The sequence below is a fragment of the Homalodisca vitripennis genome, chromosome 3 (assembly GCF_021130785.1).
Source record: "Homalodisca vitripennis isolate AUS2020 chromosome 3, UT_GWSS_2.1, whole genome shotgun sequence".
NCBI lineage: Eukaryota > Metazoa > Arthropoda > Insecta > Hemiptera > Cicadellidae > Homalodisca > Homalodisca vitripennis.
In genome coordinates, this window is record NC_060209.1 from 206,139,935 (window position 1) to 206,159,019 (window position 19,085).

A 19,085-nucleotide genomic window follows, 5' to 3' on the forward strand; every position below is an offset into this window, starting at 1 on the left:
AAGATTTATTTGTTAATTGTTTCAGAGTTTGCTCAATGCAGCATGTCTGCAATGCATTTCTGTAATATAATATGTGTAATCGATGTTTCCTTAGTTTGCCGCCAGATAGCGCACAACCACAATATGCAAAGTGGAACAGATTTTAGCGTTAGATGCAATATCTATATTTTCACAGATTAACACATAAATAATAAAATGCATTAGTTACTTACTTCCGGCCCTGAGACTTAACAAAACACCGATCGCTTAACGTTTAATTATACACGTGATTTGTTTGTACAGGGACCGACTGTCCTTCAGAGAAAATCACAACACACTGTCACATATATAAGAGTAGGGAACGTAATGTAATTACATTCTTAACTTATATTTTACATCACTATGTATAGGGACATACTTCATCGCTTTATTAGGTGATAAATACCTCTAATGATAGAAGGAGCTGTGTTGTTTCTGCCCAGTTTCTTCTTTCTTGGTATTGAAATTGGTTTAGGCCTATCTATCTCTTAAAGCGTTGATCCACGTTTTCCAAAATTCTGTATCTTTAATACGTATTAAAAAGCTAGTACAAAATTACTTTCATGATTATACCAGGATTTAGTGGAGACACCGAGGTAAGGTCATACACGGGCTGATTCTATTGTGGTCAGCCCTCGTCTATATCGTAGTGCTTTATACTGGTTTATAGAAAGTGGGAAGTAGAGAAGTTGCTGTGGAATCAGCGGTAGCTGTGAACGAAAAGTTGTATAAAGCTTAAGATGAAGGAGTAATGTTGCTTTAGACCTAATTAATTACTTACTATTTTGTTTGTATTTCCGAAATAAATAATTAGATAAAAACACTAAATAAAGGTAAGTGTAACATAATTTATTAGATAAAACTAACTTAGTTTTTACCGAAATGTGCATGGTATGATATTCTTACTTGAAAGTACGATAATTTTTCGTTAATAGTGCGATAATCTGTTTTTTTTATCTGGTAACACTGATCACAGCTGATCTGTAGTCTACTGTTTGTGTTTAGTCTTTGATAAGACGTGGTGGTGATTGAACTTGTTTCACAGTAGTTAGGCAAAGTGTTCTAGTAAACGATGTTAATGGATTTTTTACGTGGGTACTAACTGGTGTAAAGGATTCAGTTTAAACTCAATGCAGTAAGCTAAGTATTATATTATTAAAGTCACTAGATAATAACACTGTAAATAATCCTATTAAATAAAATATCACCACGCTACGGCACTTTCTAGGGCTGACTTCACACGATTATACACATCAAATTATTATTATTTATTAGCACACTGAAACTTTACTTATTCCGAAAATTAATAATTGCCAGACTTCCATCGTGATTATCTTGCTAATAAATTGTTCTTTCTTTTATGAAGGAAATTGATTATTCCAGTAGAATCTTGTAGAATAAGACAAGAGAAAACTTGTGCATGTGAAACTGCTCGTAGATTCCACTAATAGGCATAATTAACCCTTTATGTTTGTCATTTATTGAAACAATCCTAACCTAGTTCACTTCATTATTGATGTCACTACGTGGAGTTCTCTACTCAAAGTTCTAAAGTAAATGCCATATAACTTAAGAGAATCTAAATATGTTATAAGTAAAAAATAAATTTTCTTTGTGAGTTTGGACCTCAAAATTTGCATTATTACTTAATGGCTTGGTTCTGTAGCCATGGACCTCTTTCTTTGACTGAATTACTTTTGAAGCTATATCAATTTTATTGCTTGAAAATGGAAACTGATTCGGGTTGAGTACGATCAGCGAACATGGTTTTTAATTATTATTAATAAACACTATTCCTTAATTATAACCATCAATATAATCATCTGATACTGATTAATTAGTTTGACAACAAACACATTTTCAGATTTTAAACAAAATTTCTGATTTCAAAGTGATTTCATCTAATGAAAAATGATAGTTAACTTTAGTAAATTAAACTACATAGTCTTAATTGTTTGTTTTGGTTTTATGGTTTCTTTATTATTCAAATGAGATTTTATCTAATTTTCTGTCATAATTGTTTATTTGATAGTTATGGTTAATTTTGGGTTTTATGAGATTCTCATTGTATGTTACCTACATTAATTCTTGAAATTTGTAAATGTTTTTATTTAGTTAGATACATTGATCTTGATTGTTAATTCTGTTATTCAATATAATTTATTAAATATTGATAATTATTTAAAACTGTATAAATTGGGCCTGCTTATCATACTCTATCCATTATTTATAGCGCATTGACATGATTATACTTTCATGATAATTGGGTTTAACTAACTCATTCCAAACATCGTTTAGTTTACAATTGAAGGTTGTTGTTGGAGTTTATTGCTACCACTCCGATAGAAAAAAACTTTCAATGAATTTTATAGTGTGTTTTAAAAGTTTTTCTGTTTCCAGCACAAATGCCAGTTTAAAAGACAACCATGTTTCCAAAATTTGTGCACCAGAAATATTTTAGCCTGAAACAAACTACATCAGACATAGGTGTACACTTTTTGACCGAAATAGGTTTATCTGTCCTACATACTTGCATATATATTCTTGATCGGGTTATAACCCAAAATCAACTTCAGTTTAAAATGACATTATTCATTACATCAGGAGTGTTTTTACTGAAATGCTAAGAATTTAAAAACTTTAGGGTTCCACTACACTGGTCTAAAATAATTTAACTGTTACTGAAATCGTTTATGATGAAATTTTTGAGAGAAATTTGAGTTTTTTTCATGGTACTTAACTCCTAGAATTGGCAAAGTTGTAATTTACAACTCACTTTTCCCTCCGGGAGTAAGGACTTATGCATATTACAATTTGCGTGTTATTGTACTATAAATGGTTTTGAACTCTCAAAACCTATTATTATGGTGATGATTCAATGATAAATGTCTTGTAGAGTATAAAATAAAAATAATTCCAAGTGGTTTTTTTTTTTTTTAATTAGTGAATACAAAAAAATGCAAAACGGGTTAATTTAAGGTGGACCCTACTGCGTCCGAGAGTAGCGCCTTAGATCTTACAGCCATCCTGGATGTCTTTCATATGCAGATAACTCACTTAGGACATCCTGCTGCTGTAGTGCTTGCCGGTTCTAGAATTAAAACTGTTTCACGCTCCAACTAGAGGCTCCCAAACCACTGCTTTTAAAATTTTAATCTAAAATAGACTAGAAAATTGGTACATTTCTCAGGGATAATCACCTAACTCAGGAGAGTTTACAATGTCATTTAATAAGAATGTGCCGACAATGTCCCTGTTTTTCAGTAGGAAAATGCTGGGGTTAAGTGCTAGTATAAAATAATGAGTAAATATCAACATAATTATAAACAGCTGAAAGAATACGGCTACATGAATAATTAATAAATAAATTGTTGACATTCAAACAAAATTCTTTACCAAACTAATTTCTATGAATGGAAAAAACAATAATTGATGATTTTTATTATGTTTTAAATGTGTGCACACTTTACATTGTGCCTATGATGCCTGTGTGCTCTGTGCTGTATGTACCTGATGCTAAGCCTTTGTGTACAGGAAGGATTGCAGATTAGGAAGTACCACCTCCAAGCAACCAGATGACTGATCCAAGTTCAAGGTTTTTCCACCTTTCGATCAGCCAGGTCAGTCCGAGGCTAGCACTGACAATATCGATGTCCAAGTGATAAGTCAGTCGCACTTTTGATATATTGGCCTGAAGGATTTATTTTCATAGTTTTAAGTATTTTTAGGCATTTTAATTCTTTTAACCCTTTTAGTGCCAGCCAAGTATTTCCAGGAAATATTGTAGTATCCCACACCGGTTTATAAACATAAGCAATTAGTAAGACTGCCATGTAAATGTAGTCATGCACAATTTTATACTTATGTTTAAGTTATAGCGTCTTTATTTTCAACAATAACTTATTAAATTTAGACTTCCTTGATTTATTTGAGTATGAATTGCTGTAAATAAAACATTTAACCCTTACGGTTTTTTGGCACCCGAAGAAGAGGATAGACCCCAATTCTCGAAAGTTACTGATCTATTTTGGAACTTACAACGATGACAAATTTCCGAAATCCTGTCAACTTTTCAATACCATTTTATTGACTTTTAACACTGAACATATGTTAGGTGCAATCTCATCCTCATAGTCAGTAACATTGTAGAGCACTCAATTGTGCACCTGATGAGACAATGAGAATGCTAACTCACCTGAATTACTGTGTATTTTATATTTTGTAATCTAGATGTCTCTGATGTCGAAAAAATTAAAATTATTTGTTTTGTTTTTCTTTGTCATTGAATTTCTTTGATCTCTTCAAACGAACATGACTCTAGATTCCAGACGCTACATTAAGAGGAAGGTGAACTGGGGCTAAACTCAACATTCATAGCACCAGTTGTTTGCCTTTACTGATATCTTTCTCAAAGCAGATGGGAGAAGAAAAGTAAGTTCTTATGTGGTCTGAGAAAGCCATAAATGATGACAAAATTTCATAAAACTTTATTATTATGTGATATTGTTAGCATTATTTTGACTACCGGTAATCATTATTTGTCACATTTTCTATTGCTTATTTAGGTAATTATCATTGGCTTCCCATCAATTTATCCTTGCATTTCTTCCAAGTAGTAATAACTAGTAAATAACTATTTGTCCTTAGGTTATGCTTATTGTGCTAGTAAAGAACTGTGCTTATTGCATTAAGTAAATTGGTTTAACAAATCGTGGACATCTTTTTGTTGAGTTCAGAGTGAATACAGTGCATTTAGCAAGTACTAGAGATTTGCCTACTCAACCGTATTTATTTTATTTGAAGACAACAATTTTTTTTCAATATATAAAACATGAAAGGAAGAAAGCTTTCACCTGTTCTTTGTCTGAAGTTTATTTTTGACGATGGAATTGTGAAGGAAACAGGATTTTTCCAGACATTTGCCATTGTTCAGTGATACTAAAAACTACAAAAAAACCATTTATCACTATGATTTTTTGTATCACTGAAAGATGGCAAATGTCCGGAAAAATCCTGTTTCTTTCACCTGTTGATCCAATTGATCAAAATCATAAGTTTTACAGAATCCCTGGATACATAAGTAGATGATGATTGACTTTGTAGGATGAGAAGAAACTGCACATTGTCTGGGAAGGTATACTGGAGTGTATCAGTTACATCAAGACTCCTAGTAAAGTCCACAAAAACTTGAAACCAATCCGAGCTCAGATCTCCATGAAGGTGAGGGATGTGATCAGGGGTGAAGAGGAACAAGTGTAAGTTGTTACGTGCAATGTTGCCTCTCTTATCCTCAGATAGCTAGCTCATCACCGTATGTGTCTGGTTTAGTTCTCTATGTTCCATGTTACAATGCACCAAGTATTGACGTCCATTGACAATGCTGTTCCTCTATTAAAAGCAACTCATTTTAAAAGTTTGATAGAGTTCATATTATTTTTTATTATTCGTGGACAGATATTTTATTATGTCATGTTATAGGCCAGGCCGATTGTTTGTAAGACTGACACTCCAAGACAAACATATTAATTCACCAGTGCAAATAAGTATTGGCTCAGCTATTTTAGTTTGACATATTTCCGCCTCCCTATTTCAGATCATAGAAATAGTTGTAATAATTATAATATATTATAAATAACATGCCCATCTTGGAATAAGGAGACAAGTTTAGCAAACTAAAAACAACATTAAATTATAAAAACGTATGACAATATATTGTCACCACAGATTTAAAATGTCTCAGAAGTTTAATATTCAGACTGGGATTTGAAATGATAACTTTTAAAACATTTCTAATATCTTTTCATAATGAAAGTTTAACATGGAAGTTGTGTGTGATAAGGCATAAGAAACATCCAAACACAAAATCAAAGATCAAGATAAAGGTGATAGATCATATTCCTGGATTAATCATTGGTAAGACAGGAATATCCTTAAGTATTTACTTTAATTCATTATAGCCATAAAATTATTTAAGCTTGTTGAAAGAGAACTAGGAGAGCCAACTTTTATTGCTGTAACTGATTGATGTGTTTTGAAAAATCTGATGTTTGTCTTAATTCTCGTAAGTTTGTAGAGTTTCACGACAGCCTACTATACATTCTTTTGTAGTAACCTTTGGAAAAACACTTTGGGGAGGCAGTAGTAAAGCATACAGAGCTTTTATATGGCAAATGAGAGCTGTAAGGGTTATAACAAATGTAAGTGATAGGAGTTCGTGCTTACTATTTTTTAAAGAACTTAAAGTTGTAACTTTTTTGAACTGATGTATGTATATTTATAATAATTGTGTACTGAATGTTAAAGAAAATTTAAGTAATTATGAAAACCGTCAAGATATACATAGTTATAGTACAAGGCAGAGACATATGCTTGACCTATAAGATTACAGAAAACAAAAATGACCCACATGTACCTGAAAATTAAATTATTTAATAACTTGCCTGAAAGTGATTGGGAAGTTACTATTAATATGTTAAAAATTATTATTCTAAGCAAATGGCTAAGAGAAAAGTTTTTACAGCATTGATGAGTACCTGGTCTGTGATATTAGTGACTTAAGATTTTAATTAGTATTAGGTATTTATTATTTGTGTGTATTTATTAATGTTTTGCTTTAATCTTGTTATGACTTTGTTCTGCACCTGTTTTTGACTGTTTTTGTTGAATCCATGTTGTTAGATGTATGAGTATGAATAGCTTTTAAGACATTGACACCATAATTGTAAAAATTTGACCATATCTATTGCATTATTGTTGCCTAATGACAAGAAATATCTGAATCTGAATAACCATTTGTAAATTTTAATTTCAGTGTCTGGTTCTCAGTGACTTTTGTAACAGTTGTTACAGTTAGTTTCTAAAATGATGACCTGAAGTCAGTTTATATTGATGTAATCCGTGAAACACTTCTTATATTCCAATACTAGAGTCTCTTACCGTACCTATACCTAGTAGATTGCTGTATATGTCAGGTGCTGTGGAATGTTCCTGTTACACAGCTGATCAGAGTACACAGTAAACAGAATGCCAACTGTAACACTAGTGGAAGTTCATCTGAGGGCTTCCCACTCATGTTGCATTGAATGGAGTTAGCTGTTTAGTAACTGTATATTGAAGTCTCTGACTTTAGTATTATTGTATTTGGAAGCAGGGTGGATTTTGCTTCAAGTTTGGAGATTGTCACAAGTAAAGATTGTGGAATACTTCCTATGGAACGTGGAATCTATTGATCCTCCCCCAAAAAATTAAAAAAAATCATATCTTAAACCACATTTTTATACATTTTAGAGTATAAAATCTTTTTATATGCAATGAAAACTAAACAATAACTATTTGGGAAGGGATCATGTTTTCTGTGACCTCCCTAAATCCGCCACCGTTTGGAAGCGTGTTAGTTTCCAACAACACTGATTCGTTTTCAAGTCCCTGCTTTTATATGTTTTTTGAATGTTTAGGAAAGCTGAGTTCTGGCCTCGGAAGATATTACTGCAGCTGTTGCCGGATCATGTGGTATCAGAAGCTATGCCTGATGCCTTCTTTTTTTGCAAAAAGCTTTTTTTACATCCGCAGGATTGTGAAGCTCTCGGGGCTATCAGTGAAATATTGATGAACACTTATGTAAGTACTACCCCTTTTAGTAATATTCTGAGTACATATGTATTCATAGTCCCATAATGTGTTTTTGATTAAAAAATACACATTGCTTTGTCAACCTCGGAACAATGTATTCCTCAAGTAGCTTTATCATATGATTAATCTTCATATTTTATTCCGTAAATAAGACCTTCTGTATTATAAGACAGCTGAGTCAGTGTTGCTGCACTGTTCTAAGTCGTGTTTTGTTGGCAGGTTGGCGTTCTGCACATTAACTGTCAGTCCAGTGACACGATATTGATGATCCTTCTTTACACGCCCTGCAATGAACGGTACGACTGTTTCATCCCCAAAAACCAAACATTATTCTATGACACACTGCAAATGATCATTCAGTACCAAGAGGAAAATTCTCTGCCTCTTAACGTTCCGATTGTAGGCTATACCTGGTTTCACAAGCTGGTATGTGACTGCTATTTTCTGTAAATACTATAGATGGAAGTGGAAGTGTACTGTGAAGGGGCTCAGACTTTTCTAAACTGTTAGAGAATAATAACAACATTTTTTGGATGAATAATGTCTACTTTTACTAATAATTGTAATATTCACATGTATTTGCAGATCCTTTCTCACTCCTAACCCTCACCTGAATGAGTTTCCTGGTGTCTCTTTGATGAGCATGCATCTCGTGCTGCTGCAATGTTTCTGTGTTGTCGTGGTGTTGTGCTACTCTTGTCTTTGGATCTGGTTATCAAGTATATGTTACATCTTTTTATGTACAACATTTATGTTGTCTAATATGTCTTCTGTGTGGTTATCTCCATGTTTTTGTTGATTTGTTGACATAAAATACATTTTAACTTAATGTCTTTAGATTTTTTGTATTTCTGTCCTGAAGAAATTTTGTATTTCTTGAAACAGTGATTTAATTGGCTGAGCTTTAGCAAAGGCTATCACTCCTGGAGCTGAAAAAATTAAGTTCTGTCTGTTTGCATTATATCTGGAAAACAAGCTTGCCTATAGACTTGTAATTGTGAATAGCTTCATTTCCATGTGAAGAACTCTGAGTTTGATGATGGTGAATGACACTCCATGGGATTTGACTGAGCATTAACAATTTTTGTCACATTGGTCTTATGGGTAACCATGATGGCAATGAGAAAGTCACAGAATAAATATATTTATAAACAAACTGATCACAATCATATGACATTGTAATATGTGACACAGTAACACACGTGACCTCAGTGAAGCTTGTCATGCAACACATCAACGAGGTACGTTGGAGTGGACACAGGAGTACAAGTATCCCAGCTACACACAGACAAGCACGTTTTGCAATATAGAAAATATAAACCGTTTATAGGCTGTTTGACAGATGTAAAGAATGGTTGCCTCTGTAGGTAGGACATGAACTGCAGACTACCTGGCGAGGTACGTTGGAGTGGACACAGGAATACAAGTATCCCAGCTACACCCAGACAAGCACATTTTGTAATATAGAAAATATAAACTGTTTATAGGCTGTTTGACAGATGTAAAGAATGGTTGCCTCTGTAGGTAGGACATGAAGTGCAGACTACCTGGTGAGGTACGTTGGAGTGGACACAGGAGTACAAGTATCCCAGCTACACCCAGACAAGCACATTTCGTAATATAGAAAATATAAACTGTTTATAGGCTGTTTGACAGATGTAAAGAATGGTTGCCTCTGTAGGTAGGACATGAAGTGCAGACTACCTGGCGAGGTACGTTGGAGTGGACACAGGAGTACAAGTATCCCAGCTACACCCAGACAAGCACATTTTGTAATATAGAAAATATAAACTGTTTATAGGCTGTTTGACAGATGTAAAGAATGGTTGCCTCTGTAGGTAGGACATGAAGTGCAGACTACCTGGCGAGGTACGTTGGAGTGGACACAGGAGTACAAGTCTCCCAGCTACACCCAGACAAGCACGTTTTGCAATATAGAAAATATAAACTGTTTATAGGCTGTTTGACAGATGTAAAGAATGGTTGCTTCTGTAGGTAGGACATGAAGTGCAGACTACCTGGTGAGGTACGTTGGAGTGGACACAGGAGTACAAGTCTCCCAGCTACACCCAGACAAGCACGTTTTGCAATATAGAAAATATAAACTGTTTATAGGCTGTTTGACAGATGTAAAGAATGGTTGCCTCTGTAGGTAGGACATGAAGTGCAGACTACCTGGCGAGGTACGTTGGAGTGGACACAGGAGTACAAGTATCCCAGCTACACCCAGACAAGCACATTTTGCAATATAGAAAATATAAACTGTTTATAGGCTGTTTGACAGATGTAAAGAATGGTTGCTTCTGTAGGTAGGACATGAAGTGCAGACTACCTGGCGAGGTACGTTGGAGTGGACGCAGGAGTACAAGTCTCCCAGCTACACCAAGACAAGCACATTTCGCATGCCTTGTGAAATCTCTTGCTTCAGCAATAAATCGGAGGCAGAAATGTAAGTTTCTATCTATTGGATCCCTTTTAAATTTCTCATTATATCCTTTTTATAATCAAAGAACTAATGGGCTTCTTTTCTTGATATATAAATAAATCTTGCTACAAAATGGTTCTCTGTTGTTGCTTCCAAGTGCTCTTTTAGTTGTTCTACTTAAAACATGAATTGTACTTATCTCTTCACATGTGCTCGAAACCGAGTCCTTACATCACATTGGCAATAATCATTGGCTAAGATGTCAGGCAGCAGACTTCTTTAAAGTTGGGATCGAACAATTTGTGTCACACTACGATAAGTACCTCAGTTTGATTGGGGATTGCATTGAAAAATAGCCTAGGATGTTGCATTGAAATATATATAATAAAAGTTTTCTTCAAAACGTGTGTTACTCTCTTGTATAAAAACTACTGAGTTGATTTGTCAAGACATGGTGTGGAAGGATAAAGAAAATGTGCCACCAATCCTCTTGTTCTCTTCTATAGTTGATAAAGATTACTCAGTGAACAGAAATACTAATTGTAACACTAGTGGACAAATGAAGAACCTTTATTGTCGTCCCTCAAAATTGAATTGTAATGACAAAGTCCTCATGCCAAAGGAGTTTAAATGTACTCTATAACAATGAACATAGACAAACAATACATACAATACTTGTTGAAAAGTGTAAGTCAGAATAAATTATAAGCTAAAAGGCCAAAGTATCTATACTACATTTTCTCAACACTACAAAAGTCTTGTTGTTTTAGCCATTTAATTACATCACTCTTGAGGTTTTTCAGGTAGCATCTTTCACAGCCACACTGTAGGCAGTTAGTTAAACAGTGTAATACCAATACAAGAGTATCTGTGCTGAGTTTTATTTAGCCTTGGTGTCTAGTGCAGTATTCTTGATTTGAGCCTCTAAGTTTAAGTAGTTGTAAGTTTTTTTTAATGAACATCAAGCTTTGTAACATCGGAATACAAAGAACAGTGAGTATATATTGTGCTTTACAAAAATTGGCTTGCAAGAGTCACATTATGCACAAGGATCTTTTATTGGCATAGGGAAACCTCTTAAGCCCCACTTGAATTTCCTAAGAGAGAAGTTGCATACCAGAAGTGTGAGAAGGATAGTGCATAGTATGCTTTCATTACCAGCTAGAGCTGGTACAAGTTTAGTTATTTTTAACAAAATTATATCTTTAGACAGCCGAGTACAAAGCGCATCTGTATGGTGTCTTCAGATAAGCTTTGAGACTAGATTGGTTCTAAACTGCTTGACTTATTTAGTTACAGGACTGGTGCTTAGGCTAAAGCTATTGCTTTCTGTCTTATATTTATTTGCACATAGACCATTGGCGGAAACTAGGATAGTTCATCTGTGGGCTTCCCACTCATGTTGCATTGATAGTTTCTCATGATGAGCTGTATACCGTAATGAGGAGGTGAAACAGAAATTTGTATTGTATTGAGTTAGATTTCCAAAGTTAATGGAATAATGGGTAATGGCATCTTATAATTGTCCACTTTTTGTTTTCAACAACATATTTTGTACATATCTTTGTATGTTCAGAGACGGTTACAATTGGCCTGAGAAGCTGACTATGGAGCTTGTTCCTGCTCAGGTGATAAAAAATGTCGGTGAAAGTTTCCAGAAGAACAGCAAAACAATTCTGTTACATCCCGAGCCGTCCGAGGCTCTCCATTCTCTCACTTCACTTCTGATTTCTGGTTTTGTAAGTATCACAATGATCTTTTATAATGTTTTTTAATTCACATTTTCACTGTCCAATAACATGCTTTATACTGAACTATACAAATGAATTATTTAAATTTTAAAACTTCTCTACCCAAGTTATTGTATTGTGTGATTAACCCATTGTAGGTCCCTTTGTTTGGCCTCACGTGTCTCAGTGGGCATGAATTAATTATTGTGTTGACAGCAGAACAGTAGGTAATACTGTGACACACATCGAACCGCTTAGTGTTTATATTGTTATAATTTGTAGTATTATTATTAACAACACATAATAATACACATAACCGATACTGTAAAATGTTAACCAGTTGCTGTTGTAAAAATAGCTGAGGATCAGTAGTGCAGCAAAGCGGAGAATAAATTACGCTGATTTTTCAACTTCTACTTTGTACAACTGCGATCTATAAAATATTTACAAAAGTGTTTGAGAAAACTAAAGAAATATTGTAAAAACATTCAGTAGACTAGTAATGGCGCCCACACAGTCTAAAAGACATAAATAAAACAGTTAAGAGGTTAAATTAAAAGCAGATTGCCACCAGGCTCAGCTACTTCATGATGAGTTTGCCAGTGCTACACAATGGGTTTTTCATCATATTTGGAAGTCAGTTACAGTTAGTTGGCTAAACAATAAATAAAAAGCTGAATAAGCAAATAGTATAGTACATTTTTTCAAGTATGATGCCTTTTACATAAATTAGTATCAGTGTGTATTTTTGGCAGGCCGGCTGTGTGCACATTCCCAGTCAGCAGGATTCCCCCAATGACATCAAAGTGATGGTCCTCATGTTCAACACCAAATGGAAGGGACTTTATCAGGGTTTCGCCCCTAACAACCAAGAGGGATTTGTCAACAAACTGTGCAATGCCACCCAGGACGATAATACTCCTCAGACCATGAAGCAACAGAAACAGGTATGTAGCTGCGGTATATCAGGCATGTATTGTACACAGATCCCAGTCAGCAGGTCAATGACATCAAAGTGATGGTTCTCATGTTCAACACCAAATGGAAGGGACTTTATCAGGTTTTCGTCCCTAACAACCAAGAGGGATTTGTCAACAAACTGTGCAATGCCACCCAGGACGATAATACTCCTCAGACCATGAAGCAACAGAAACAGGTATGTAGCTGCGGTATATCAGGTCTTCCCCTTCCCCCACAACTCATGTATTGTACACAGGCCGGCTGTGTGCACATTCCCAGTCAGCAGGATTCCCCCAATGACATCAAAGTGATGGTTCTCATGTTCAACACCAAATGGAAGGGACTTTATCAGGGTTTTCGTCCCTAACAACCAAGAGGGATTTGTCAACAAACTGTGCAATGCCACCCAGGACGATAATACTCCTCAGACCACGAAGCAACAGAAACAGGTATGTAGCTGCGGTATATCAGGTCTTCCCCTTCCCCCCGCAATAGATTAGTTGTTGATTAGTTGTAAAACATTTCATTGTTTTGTTAATAATCTCACTTTTACTATCATGGATACATTAATTAGATTACCAAATAAATCTGTCATAATAAATTAGTGTGCTTATTATTTTGTATTAATACATTGTGGATTATTTAGAGGGACAACATTTTTATTTCACCTTCAGGAACAAGAATTGAGGCTTTACTTAGAAGGACGCACACACACACACACAAGTTTATAAATAATTCTTCACACATAGAAACAAAGCAAAAGGAGATATACAAAGCAGAATAGGAATGAATAATCCAGTTATTGATTTCACAAGGTTTCTCCCATCTTAAGTGTAATATTGTGAAAAGGAGATTTATCTTATCTTACCCCTTCCCAAATAGTAAAGCATATGATGACTATGAGCTCTCCCATTTCTAAAATTTAATCTTGCATACCCTACAAGGTAGAAGGTTCACAGTAAAAACTTGTATTTGAATCAAATATTTACATCCATGGAATTTTGTCCATATTATTATAGTCCTGCACTGTTTATAAACAATTAATATTAACACATCAAAACAGTTCAAATTGTAAACATATACGCTACTGTAGTACTGGCGTTAATAAGTATTTATTTAGGATTATCCAACCAGAGTTGTCATGCTTAATAATTTACAAACACAGTACAAAACACGAGTAAATAAATAAACGAGACACAACACTTGATAGGACTGTCAGCATGACATGACATCTCAGCTGGCAGAAGACAGGACAACTGACACTAGATGATCAGTCAGTTGATGAGACACTATTACGATTGAGTATTGTGTTGACCAAACTGTTGCTTCCCCTTTCACACGAATCTGCGTAAAGCATTGTTTTAACATTCTTATAAATATCATATTCTTTTTAGATGTTTAGTTTACTGCCTTGGTGATATTGATGCAGAATTTCCCAATTGTCAGTTATTCTATTTATTGTGTTGTTGTCTTCCATCAAATGTCAAGTGAACAATTAAATCTGTTTCTATATTTTAGGTCAGACAATGCATTTTTAAATCTTTGGTTAAATGCCCTGCCTTGCACCCAAGGAAGTTTGTTCTGTTACTTCTGTATTGCTTTGCATCCAAGAAAGTTTGTTCTGTTCTGTACTGCCTTGCACCCAAGGAAGTTTGTTCTCTTCTGTACTGCCTTGCACCCAAGGAAGTCTGTCCTGTTACTTCTGTACTGCCTTGCACCCAAGGAAGTTTGTCCTGTTACTTCTGTACTGCCTTGCACCCAAGGAAGTTTGTCCCATCAGTTGTGTACTAAAAGATTTGAGGCAATATGAAAAGCTCCTAACCCTCGCCCGAAGCGCGCAAGGTCCTCAATACATCTGATATCATCGGGGCGAGCGTTCCAAAGGCGAAAAGCCTGAACAGTAAAGGACTTATTAAAAATTGTTGAATATTAAATATTCAAAAATTTTTAATAAGTCTTTTTAATAAGTAATTAAATATCAGAGATAAAGTTGAAATGATCGGACAGATAGACAGTATATTTGGTTTTGATCATTAAATGTAGAATAGAAAGAATGTGGAATTTACGTAGTTGATGAAGTTTCATGAGTGACAATTTTTGAAAATATTGCATAACTCATGACGGCTGAGATTAAAAATAAAATTTGTCCAGTAGCTCTGAGCACGCTGGAGTCTGTCCGATTGCTCAATAGTCATGTCATTTATCACAACACCATAGAAGTCAAAGTGTGGTTAGTATAAGTCGTAATGAGCATCACCTTAACATTGAATGGCAGGTACAAGGCAAATCGCTTCAAACCGTGGACGCCAGCAAAGACTCTTTTGCACGTTATCGTAACTTGGTCAGTCCATTTGAGATTTCTGTTAATAGTGAGTTCGAGATTTGTCAGTTTGTTTTGGTAATTTAGTTCAAAACTGTTAAGTTTAAGTTTCGGTGCGGTATCAAGATTAATTCGGTTTATCATTCTCGAGTTACCAACTATCATTGCTTGGGACTGGTACTACATTTAATAACAGAGTTGCCCAGCAGTGAGTGAAAGGGTCAAATTAATTGTGTTAGCAAGTCATTAGTTGTCTTTTAATTATTAAAAATACTGATCATCAAGTTTTCCCTTTGAAGTTACGTTTAAAAATTGTTGTCACTATTTGAATTTTGAAATATTTTATTTTGGTCTAACATTGTTGACTGATGATAGTTCTCACTAGTAAGGCTGAAATATTTCTAGATTTAAATTGTGATAGCATTTTTTCCATACAATTTCAAATGGAAAACTATGATAATCATCATGACACTAGTCATAAAGAATAACATATAAGTCTAATAAATAAGTATACCATTAAGATTTAAAATTCAACTATCTTTCCAAGTTTAATGTGTGTAATGCATTTAGCCAATAATTTAATTTTTCAAAAATGGGCTTAATTGCTTTCAATTTTTGTTTTCGTAAGACACAGAACATCTTCATCTCTTGATATAAGTAAGGTTTTATGCTTTATTTGGATATGTAAAAGAATGAGTTCACTTAGTAACTGCCACCTTAGGATTCAGAAGAGCGGGCAATTATCTGGCAAGGTGTGTTGGGGTTTCCTGTGTTGATCAACCACTGGCAGACCACCTTAAGATCAGCAGTCTGCCAGGTCTCTGCCAAGAGCAACAATGGACAACCAGAAGTGTAAGTTGTAATTATCTACTAACTGTATTTATACCTTTATGCCATTATTACGATTACTTAATTTGTTTATTATCATAATAGAATAACTATTGTTTCTCTTTAGTTGTGATGTGTCAAAAGTAGACAAAAATATTTTTTATCAATGTATGTGAAATTGCAAGCATTTAAAGTAGGCAGTTTAGGCATGTTTTCAATGAATCACAAAATTAAATTAAATGTGAAATGTTTACAGAATGTACATGTGTTATAGCATCAGGGAGTATCATGTTTTTTTTTTTATTTATGAAACTTAAAACTTAAATTAATTTTGTTAAGCTTTACTTTATTAAAAAAAGATATAACTTCCTTGAATCATAAATTAATAACAATAAATTTTGAATAACAAGATATTTATTTACACTTTTAGGAATCCATTAAAAAAAAGTAAGAAATAGTATAGTTTGTACATTAATTAAGAATTATAATTTTTCTTTCACGATATATTTGGAAAGCTCTCTTAAAACTGAAATAAATAATTAAAAACATGATTTGATGACTTATTGACAGATAAGCCTAAAAATAAAAACTGTCCACTCACTTATTGCACTAAATTTACTATTAACTACAAATTTCACACATTTACAACACTCAATAGCGCCTTTTAAATAAAAAATAACACTAATTAATTATTATTATAACATATATACAAACTAAAGGTGCAGTTACTCGTAATGACCAGAACAACATTGGTGCAGAATGGTGTAACACAAATAACAGCAGACAGGAAGAACGCCCAAGACTCAGAGTGTAACAATCTGTTGGTGTCAATACACTGCCTTAAATAGAGCTCTGCTGCTACTATTCATGTAAATACCTAATGTGGACTTGTTCTTAATTGAGAATATTAATTTTATGGAGGGAAAGATCTCCATGATCTGGAGAATGCATTTACAAAATTAGATTTTTACAATATTAACCCTTAAGCCTCAGCAGGCCACTAAGTTTGGCCCTTACTGATATTTCACAGAACTCAGTTGAAAACGCTAGTTACTCGTAGTTATCCTCTCAGCTCAGTGGTTGGCGGAACATCGTTTCGGCATCAGAGACACCTGTATAAATAGGCGAAGTGGTAGTCTCATTGGAATGAAAGGAAAGTGAAGGTGGTGTGGGAGTATAAAGAAAATGTTTTGCTGCTCACCTTATTCTGTTATACAGAGTATTCAATGAACCGTAACACTAAGGGATAGTTCATTTATGGGCATTCCACTCATGTTTTATTTACTTTGCTTGATAGTTTCATGTGATCAGTTGTATACCGTAATGGAGAAGTAAGAACAGAACTTATTTTTATTGTACCGTGTAGGCTTCCCAGAGTTGTCGTGTAAAGATGTCACTGATTAATTTCATCTGGTAATTGTTAGTTCATCATTTCCATCATTGTTGAATTCTTGTTTCAAGTCTATGAGTTACACATATTTTTGTATGTTTAGGAGAGCTGAGTTATGGTCCCAGAAAGTGATAATGCAGCTGTTGTCGGGAAGTGTGATTAGAGAAGTCTGTACAGCTTTCTTCAGGAACTCCAAATCAGTTCTGTTACATCTCCAGCCCTGTGACGCCCTCATGTCACTGAATCAGGCGTTCATGTCCGGTTATGTGAGTATCGTATTGTCTCTATAGTCATAGTCATAGTCATAATACTTTATTTACATATTCGTCAAAAACAGTAATTGTGTCAAATTACACATAGGTTCAAATATCTTAATACAAGATGTAAAATAAAGTAATTGAAATTACATAAGTATATAAAATTGTATTTTATCCAGTTTACGCTTGAGTTCCTCTCCAATTGTAGAATTCTGCGAACGGTCGGTCCTGAAGCCATGTTTTTACTCGCTGAGCAAACTGTCTCCTGTTAGTCCTTTTCAGGTCTTCTGGAATGTTGTTCCATATTTTCGCCCCCATGTAGCATGGTCTCTTTTCAGTTGCACTGAGGGTGTGTACAGGAAGGCAGTAATTGGTTCATGTTGTGTGTTACAGTCATGTATCTGGGCATTCGTTCTGATTTCTTCTGGAGCCATAGTATAGATGTACTTAATGGCTTCGAAAATGTAAAGGTTTACTATTGTTAGGATTTTTAGCTGCCTAAAGGTCTCCCTATAAGATTCTCTGTGCTGGAGGTTTCCTAGGCTTCTTATTGCTTTTTTCTGAAGAATAAGGACTCTTTGTATTTTTCCAGCTGTAGTACCTCCCCATACTACAATTCCATAGTGAAGGTGTGACTCAAATAGCGTGTAGTAGGCGGTTTTAGCTGTTTCCATGTTGCTTATGTTCTTCAGTCTCCATATTATATAAAGTCCTGAGCTGAGATGACGACACTGGGAATCAATTTGGGGTGTCCATGTAAGACCATCATCAACTGTTACACCAAGGTATTTAGCCGAGGCAGCCTCCTCTAGACCAGGTATTTTTCCTGTGGTGTCTCTTTGTAGTCCTAAAATCAGCTGCTTGGTTTTCTTTTCATTCACAACCAGATCACTGCTGTGACAATACTGAATTGCCATGTTCAAAGCTACATATGAGACAATTTCCAGTTGTTTGGGTTCCTTTCTACTTAGCAACAGTACCGTGTCATCTACATACATCACCGTTTTGCTGTAATTCTGTATGTATTGTGGAAAGTCATTTGTGAATATAATAAACAGCAAAGGCCCCAGTACAGATCCTTGGGGTACTCCACGGGTGATGGGTTTAATTTCTGATTTAATTTGATTTGTTTTCTGTCTGATTGTGTGCTTGATTTCTACCATTTGGCTTCTTTCGGTTACATAACTTGTAAACCAATCTCTTGATGTGCCCTGTATCCCAAAGGTTGTCAGTTTTTTTAAAAGCTGCTGGTGGGCAAGGCTGTCAAAACCTTTACTGTAGTCTAGTAGTATGGCTGTAGTAGTATTTCCTTTTTCATATTCTTCTAGCAAGAAGCCTACTAGGCTTATTAGAGAAGTGATCATAGATTTTCCTCTTAAGAAGCCGTGTTGATAAGGTGTTAAAAACTGATATATTGATAGGTGTTCAAGTAGTCTTACTAGTGCCACTTTTTCTATTAACTTTGAGAAAGTAGGGATCAGTGAAATTAGTCTATAGTTTGATGCATTAGTATTTGAGCCATTCTTGA

At 34.7% G+C, this 19,085-nt stretch overlaps 1 protein-coding gene across 1 annotated transcript in view; it reads left to right on the forward strand.

Annotated features, from left to right (window-relative positions):
* Positions 1-1,022: 1,022 nt before the first annotated feature.
* The window catches only part of LOC124358574, an 83,774-nt gene continuing 65,711 nt past the window's right edge, over positions 1,023-19,085 (forward strand). The window contains exons 1-10 of the mRNA XM_046810877.1: positions 1,023-1,153; positions 3,553-3,638; positions 5,122-5,273; positions 7,473-7,635; positions 7,867-8,073; positions 9,957-10,096; positions 11,649-11,811; positions 12,558-12,749; positions 15,804-15,934; positions 17,404-17,566. Coding sequence (XP_046666833.1) covers positions 3,594-3,638; positions 5,122-5,273; positions 7,473-7,635; positions 7,867-8,073; positions 9,957-10,096; positions 11,649-11,811; positions 12,558-12,749; positions 15,804-15,934; positions 17,404-17,566 — 1,356 coding nt within the window. The 5' untranslated portion in view covers positions 1,023-1,153; positions 3,553-3,593. The remainder of the gene's footprint in view (positions 1,154-3,552; positions 3,639-5,121; positions 5,274-7,472; positions 7,636-7,866; positions 8,074-9,956; positions 10,097-11,648; positions 11,812-12,557; positions 12,750-15,803; positions 15,935-17,403; positions 17,567-19,085) is intronic.